Raw genomic sequence first — 8,087 nt, 5'->3', positions numbered from 1 at the left:
CTGGTGGAAACTCACTGATATCGAACAATCCCAATTCATAACGCAAACAGTGATTATTACGAAACATTCACCCATAGATCAGACTCTATTCAGATCATAATTTCCTTGGAGATGGAATAATCGGCACAAGATTGTATGCCCGCCTGGAATTAACAAGCTTTGTAACTGCTGTCTGTTTGAAAGAAACCAAAAAAAAAACATATCCCTTATCCCGTCACAAGACAAAGGAGGATGGAAACAACAAACAACCCCGTACATGCAGCCAGCGAGGATATATTCTGTCAACGCTGTGCGTGCGCATATAAAACGGCAGTTCAATAAATATTGTATAGTGAAAAATAGTGTTTTGATTACCTAGTGCCAGGCTATGAATCGGCCGAAAGACACATTTGTGAGCTATCCAATACCCGTTTTTCATTTCCCCTTGAACCGGGAAGATACCTGGAGATCAGAAGTACCAAAAAGATCATGATGCTAGGCAGACATACTGAAGGCCACCAGACGACAAAAATCTGCATTGTTGAAGGTCTGGGCCGGAATAACCCGTAATAGCCGTACTTCTCTGGTGAAGATCAATCAAACACCTTAAAGTGAAGATAAATCAATTTACGCATAGGGAATAGTTCTACAAGATGTCCTCAAACTGTGGACACGTCCATATTTCGGTTTCAGCAAGTGGTTTTTCAGCAGGACATCAATGCTCACGAAAGATCTAGTTTTTGAGTCCGAAAAATTTAATGAGAGTTAATTTCGAACTCGGAGTGGTCTGGGAGTTCGTCTGACCTGAACCTTATGGACTTGGCTTTCTAGGGTATTTTGAAACCCGAAGTCTGCTCTACAAAATATGACGGTTTGTAAGTTCTGAGGCGCCATGTTTTGTGGAGGGGGATGTCTATTGTTACGACAATAAAGACACGCACAACGTATGAGATCTCGCCAATGAGGACTCAATGTCCAACTGGCAGCAGCTGGGGGACAGCTCAACCATAGGAAGGGGGACCCATCGTCTGATCCCGCATATCGGGAGCTGGATCGAAAGAAAACACAGTGAGCTGGACTTCCATATGACGCAATTCCTGACTGGTCATGGATGCTTCAAGAAGTACCACTACCGGTTTGGACATATGACATCGTCATATTACCCAGCTTGTGGTAATGGAGAGGAGACACCCGAAGACGTGGTGTTTGCCTGTCTGAGGTTTGCGGTGATACGTACAAACACATTGCCGTCTGTGGACTCGACACGATAGTAGACAACGTGGTGCAGAGGATGTGTACACTTGGTTTGCGGTCAGCGATGGGTTCACCCGGATCATAACTGCCCTGCAGAGGAGCTGGAATCAACGGCAGTCCGCAAACGGTATAGAATGACTCCATTGTCGGCATCTGAGCAGTGTGTGTCCGGTCGCTTGATCGAAACTACATCTTTTGCATCATCTTTTACATCATGGGTGCGCCGCGAACGGGTGTAGGAGGAGTATCTGAGTAGAGAGGTTCTCGATCCCGGGCGAGCCTCTCGTGTCGGTGTATAGGATATCGTTACTGTCGGAAAACATCCGAGTCGTATCGCCGTGATAGGCGCGAGTTCAGGACCAGCTCTCGATCTGGCACACTAAGGGCAGAAAAAGCCACGGGCTACAAAAGGATTCAAGTTGACCGGAAAACGGTCGGAGTAGGTTGACGCCATCAACGAGGGGCTGTCGAGTAGAGTGCGTCCGACTCCACGGTTTGAAGCTACTAAGATAAGGTAACATCTTCAGCAGATGCCGCGTTGCGTAGGATGCTCCACCTTCAGGGAGTATCTGAGTAGTGCGGTTCCCAACGATCAAAGTTGCTGGGATAAAACTTTACCTTTTTCGTAGTGGAAACCGTTGAGGAAGAGTTATTCCACGATCGGGGAATACCCACGAGTAGTTTGGTTAAGTCCCGCGTGTGTGCTGTGACAGGCACGAGTCTAGGATAAGCTTGCAAGACATAAGACATAAAGCTGGAATAAAGCATAAAGGTGGCAAACTTCGAATCCTGAAGATAAGAGGTCGGGCTTCGAGTCATTAGAGGAGAGGTCAGACCTCGAGTCTACAGGAGGAGAGGTTTGTGTGTTTCACCCCGAGTCTTTACGACAAGAGGTCGGGTCTCGAGTCGCAAGAAGAGAGATCAGGGGCGGGATTATGGAACTCGAAACAATCGAGTTTCGTTCGATTCGACCAACTTTGGCATTACCGATCTCGATTCGAATGGAACGTTTCGAGATGATCTACTACCCGATTTACTCGAAATCTAGTACGTTAAAATTTAGAACTCGAACGAGATTCGTAATACTGTTTCTAATTCGATTCGAGTTCAACTCGAAACGGGTAACTCGAATCGAATAGGATTCATAATTTCACCCCAGGTCTTTAATTAACAAGAGGAGAGATTAGGTGTTGAATGAACAAGAGGAGAGGTCAGATCTCAAATCGCTAGAAGAGAGATCGGGGCTTGAGTCGTGCAGAGGAGTGGTATGTCCGAGGAGGGATTGGATCTCGAGTCGCGAAGAGGAGAGGTTTATATGGGAATTTAGAGTCATTGCGAGGAGTTGTCGGTTCTCAAGTCGTGAGAGGAGAGTTCAGACTTCGAGTCGTAATGATGAGAGGTATTGCTGAAAGTTGTCTCGTCTATGTATGTAGGAGTAGGAGGTATACATGGAGTATTTCACGAGTCTTCTCGTTATACCCATGGACCCAGAGTAGCTAACTTGAAGAACGCGGTGGCTCGCTGTGCCTAGGAATACAAACCATAAACCGGGATCCACCACTTGTGGTTTCCAACTATAAAAAGGCTGACTGTGAAGAGAAGCTGTGATTGCTTTGCCTCCGCTACATGACTGAATACGAGCCTAGCAAAAGTTTAACTGATCAGTTTGAGCTTTTGCACAAATTTCCCTCCGGTTACCTTCTTCACCAAATTATCGCTTCTTCTACACTGGAAATAATTTTCACTTAAAATGTAAGTGACCTATTGAGTGAAATTGTGCCATTTGTGAATTCATGTGAATTTTAAGTGACCGTCAAGTAAAATTCACTAAAGAAAGGTCAAGTAAAGTAAATTTCAAATGAGTGACGAAGTAAATTCCAAGTGAGCGTGAAGTGTGTTTGAAATGTATGCTTTTTAGATCAAATTTCGATAAATCGTTGATGCATCAACTTTTTTTATTTGTGAATATCATTCGAATGGAAGTAGGCTGTGGGCGAAGAAACCGGACGAGTTTTTTTTACAGGAAAATTGATTGAGATTTGTGATACTTGTGAAATATTTGAAAATGGAAGATTTAATGGTTGTTAAAGTTCAAGAAACTGAACCGCACAGGACTCAGGAATAATGGCCCACCAAAAATAAGACGTATTAGTTAGCCTCGGTTCCTCAAAAGAAGCAAAGTCAACAGTTTCCCCAAAATCACCTGATCCAGTCAGTTTCCCTTAGATTTGGTGAGCCCGTTCTTTATCACATTTCCCGTTTTTGATTTATATTTTATAGAGAAAACCAAAATAACCAAAACCCTATATAATCACAAGAAGCGTTTGGCAGGGAACTCCAAGCTTCAATGCTCCTTTGTTCCTCTAAGAAGAATAAGAAGAAAAATAAGAAGAAGAAAAACGATTATTTATCATTTGTAATTATAATTGTAATTTTTTCGTCATGCAGATACGATTACCTTTTTGTAAAATTACATTATATCAGTGTTCGGGCTCGGCCGATGGGGGGGTTCGGTATTCGAGGGTTTTCTTCCCGTCTCTTAGGCGACGGCATCCACCAGCAGCAGAAACTTCAGGTAAGTCGTCTTCACTTCACACCAACAGCTGATCACCCGTTCGGGGGGGAATTTTGTTTGTGCTATTCGGGTCTGTTTGCGAGATAGCACCAAACAGTACTCGCGATCGATTGTATTGCCACTGCACTTTGACTTTCGGAACTTGTATATTGAAGTCGCTTGATTGGACTTAAATTGCTGATTTATTAATAGTAGAAGTAAAAATCCGTGCGATTCGTTTAACGTTCTAATCTATTCTAACTTATATCTAAAATGGCTTACTACACTATTATGTGAGAACTCTCTCGGCGTTATGTTTAGTGTTGCGAGAGAGTTAATGTTATTCTAGGGTACATGTACAGATATTGATGTTTTCGAACAAATTGATTACAGTGTCAAGTGAACATAGAGGACACATATTACAAACAGAAACAATTCAGATTTCCTGATCGGTGTAGTATCGATCATTCCGGCCACCTTGAAACAGCTGTTTCAACCATCTTTGCGTCCGATAGGCTGCTGCATTCTTCTCGATTTGGTCAGAAAGGCACCTCGCACTGGGCACGTCGCACATCGAAGAACCTGCTTTGTCTCAGCGTTGGAACTGGTGTAGAAGCTGTGAACGATAATGGGACCCGGTAGATCGAACGGAGTATGATAAAGTTATAGGAACGCTAATCACCTGTTAGCGCTCCTTCAGCGCGTTGAGACACGTTCGGCGTGCTCTACCGATCTTTGCAGAATCTGCTAACGCCGTAGATAGAGTTGACCATTCTCGAAGTGGGCGTGGGGAATTGGCTATGATGCACAATGGGCGATCTGGAATCGAGAAAAGACCCGGTAGATCGAACGGCGAAGGATAATATTATAGGAACGCTAATCACCTGTTAGCGCTCCGTAAGCGCGTTGAGCAACGTTCGGCGTGTTCTACCGATCTTGGACGATTCTGCGTTGTGGTGGCTTGGTACATTTTGACGAATACTCGATGAAGTTGTAGGAGAGGATCTGCAATCGACAAAGAACCGGTAGATCGAACAAGAAAATGTGACAACTTGGAACGCTAATCACCTATTAGCGCTCGACATGCGCAGTGAGTCACATTCGGCGTGCTCTGCCGGTCTTTGTAGAAGGATCTCGATGATGGCGGGGTACAATAGGACGTCTAAGAAACTGTAAGCAACAAAGACCCGGTAGATCGAACGATATGGATGGAATGATAGGAACGCTAATCACCTGTTAGCGCTCCATTAGCGCGTTGAGCACGTTCGGCGTGCTCTACCGGTCTTTGTAGCTTTCTAGTTGTCGGGGTTGTCGCGTTGACCTGTTGACTGCTGGCGGTGAGTTAGATGACAATCTCGCTTGGCTGGCTTAATGACTCCATCTCGACCTGGATGAAGCCGCGAGGCGGCGGAATAAGGCCAGCTTTCAAAGGATGAGGATTGCCATGCATGGTCGTAATACCAACCAGGGTTTTCGGGGAAGTTGGAGGAATGTAGATTCCTGAACAGTTCACTAGCTGTGATGTGCACTTCCGGAACGCGTCTCCTACTGAGCCCATCAGTATCCTCCTCTGGCAGAACAGGTGCGCATAACTCCAGACAGGTAACAGACGGCTGCTTGACCAAAGGGACAACGTAGCAGCAGGATCCATAGGCAGCGTCTTCTCCTTCGTCGTTGATCTTAGCGGCGCTTGAGGGAGTGTTGTACAGCTGACTGTGTTGAGCGACGGGACCGACGAGCAGCGTATCGTTGAGCGCGTACCCTGAATTGGGCTCACAGGATCCGTCGAATACCACGCGTTCATTGGTGGTTTTGCTGGCTTCCTTGAGCACCGGGTGATGTGGCAGATAGCAGTGTGGTTTGTCGTCAACAGCATCGATGTGGTGCTTATTTCCGGGTTGAGCGTGACTTCCAAGGATTTTGTGGTGTGCATTCCTGGTGGAGTTTCGATATGTGGCTTTCGTTCGAGAATCTCCAAGAGTGATTTGCGGATAATTGAGTCTGGAATGACGGGCGATGTATCCTCCTTCGTGAATTTGAGTGGTGGAGGGTTCAGCTTCCATTCTCTGGATCCCATCGGTGGTTTCCATTGGCCGGAACTTCCTAGATATCGTTTCTCGGGTTTGATCAACGGTGGAGAGGTAGCACGCTTGTGGTGCGGTGGTGGAGCTGGAATCCACTTTGCCGGAAACTGTCCAACCAAAGAGGGTGTCCACCAAAAACGGAGAATTATCACCAAGAGAGTGGCGTACGCCTGTGTGGAACTCGTGGTAACATTCTCCACCGATGATCATGTCGATTGTTGCTGGAACGTTGAAATGAGGATCCGCCAATGGAACCTTTGGTATTTTCCAGGCAGTTGTATCGATCGGGGATGTGGGAAGATGGGATGTTGGTTTCTTCATGACGAGGAAATCGAGTGTGGTGGAGAAGTCGCTGTTCTTGGATATGATCTTGGCAGCTAACTTGTGTTTGATGCGCTTCACTGACTCTCCGATTCCTGCAACTGAGATGTCCACGGGCCTTTGACGGGTGGCGAGTTGGTTTGCCAGCTTCTTGGTGATGAAGTTGGACATCGCTGCAGAATCTAGCAGAGCTCTAGCAGGAATCTTTCTGCCGTATCGGTCGACAACAAACAGTGTGACCGTCTCCAATAGAACCGTCGTATTTGAATGCACGGATAGATTTATCGATGGTGGGTTTACTGAACCGCTAAAACCTGGATTCGCTTGTACGGGATGTGGTTCCTCAGTAGTGGGTTGCTCTAGATGTGCTGTTTGGTGGTCGTGCAACATGGTGTGGTGTTTCGCTTGACAAATCCTACATAGAAACTTCGATTTACAGGATCTTGCCTGATGGTTTGCACGAAAGCAATTCCAACAAAGACTTTTGTTTGTCACGATCTCTCGCCGCTGGGAGATTGACAGGTGCTGAAATGCTGGACATTGATGCAATGGATGTTGTCTTAGGCAACAGTGGCATGGCGAAGTGCTGGATTGAGTTTCGGACGTAGCTGTGTTCACGACAGATCGAATGGGAGCTGGTTTCTTCGGGATTTGTCCGGCCACCTTGGAAACGGTAAAGCCTGAGGAACGATGCTGTAAATCGCTGTCTACGGATTTCAACATCCGGACTTGTTGAATTAGAAACTCGATGAGCTCGTCGTATTTCACCTCGTCCTTCTGTCGAGTATCCTGCTCCCATGCACGAATCGTCGTCGAATCTAACTTCTTTGAAAGGATGAAGATAAGCGGAGTGTCCCAATGCTCGATCGGTTCCCCTAGTTTTCCGAGAGCCTTAACGTGTCGCTGGAAATCATCAACCAGTGTGTTGAGGTCTTGTGCGGACTCGTGCTGTATCGGTGGAAGGTTGTATAGGCCACGGAAAAGCTCCTTTCTGAGGAACCGCTTGTTGTCGTAACGCTTCTTAAGCGCATCCCACGTCGACGAATAATTATCGGCCTGGATATCCACAGACTCGAATGGTTTTCTTGCCTCTCCTTCCAGCGACTGCAACAGATACTGCAGCTTGTTGACGATCGGTATGTCCTCGTTGCAGTGGATCATCGAGAGAAAGTTATCACGGAACGAGATCCAGCGCGATTCATCTCCACTAAACTTCGGCAAATCGATTTTTGGCAGACGATGATGAAAGCTGGAAGACATGCTATGAGAAGCCGATGCGTGGATGATCGTCGAACTCAACGGATGCTCCCTACTCTCCAGTTTGGACAGCAAAAAACCCTTCGCCCTGCAGAATCGATCCTCAAAATCAGCACGGAATTCCAGGTGTGTTTCAAACCGTTCTTCGCTGTCACCCATCTCGATGTCGTTCTGCACGTTCAAGAAGAGTTCGTTGCACTTGTTGAGCGCCTCCAAACGTACCGCAACCTGGCAACAATCCCGTTCATAGGTGAAATCCGCTACGAACTTCTCCACCACATCTCGTTCAGCACACGCTCGTCGTCTCGTCAGAAGGTCCGCTGCTAACTTTTTCTCCGCCTTGCTAGCCATCACTCAACACCACTCAAATGACACTTGTTGACACCAAAAACGATCGTAAACACTACCAACGATTGACTTTTCGGATGCGATTTGTAAATAAAAATCTCCAAAATATTCTTATTTTATTCGAGTTGCTGTCCTTTTGGACGGTACTGTAGTCACCAACTTGTATAAACGCCACCCAGCAATGCAACGATCGCCTCAAAATTAACAGGTAAAGCAAAATTGAAATTTTCCAAAAATCCACCAGTTTCGCTATACTTTTGTACGGTACTGTTGTCTAGCCACTTGCCCCA

The 8,087-nt window shown here is 46.2% G+C and overlaps 1 protein-coding gene across 1 annotated transcript; it reads right to left on the bottom strand.

Moving 5' to 3' along the window:
- Positions 1–5,082: 5,082 nt before the first annotated feature.
- Positions 5,083–7,800, bottom strand: LOC129743273 (uncharacterized). The gene has a single exon (XM_055735258.1). The coding sequence runs from the start codon at positions 7,798–7,800 to the stop codon at positions 5,083–5,085; it is 2,718 nt and encodes a 905-aa protein (XP_055591233.1).
- Between the last annotated feature and the right edge of the window lie 287 nt (positions 7,801–8,087).

The sequence above is a fragment of the Uranotaenia lowii genome, chromosome 2 (genome assembly GCF_029784155.1).
Source record: "Uranotaenia lowii strain MFRU-FL chromosome 2, ASM2978415v1, whole genome shotgun sequence".
In the NCBI taxonomy this organism is placed as follows: Eukaryota; Metazoa; Arthropoda; class Insecta; order Diptera; family Culicidae; genus Uranotaenia; species Uranotaenia lowii.
Note: the sequence above shows the minus strand (reverse complement) of the source record. Positions and strands in the feature narration are given on the sequence as shown.

What these genes read in the sequence shown, in the direction of transcription:
- LOC129743273 (XM_055735258.1), bottom strand. Translation starts at nt 7,800, where the DNA reads ATGGCTAGCAAGGCGGAGAAAAAGTTAGCAGCGGACCTTCTGACGAGA.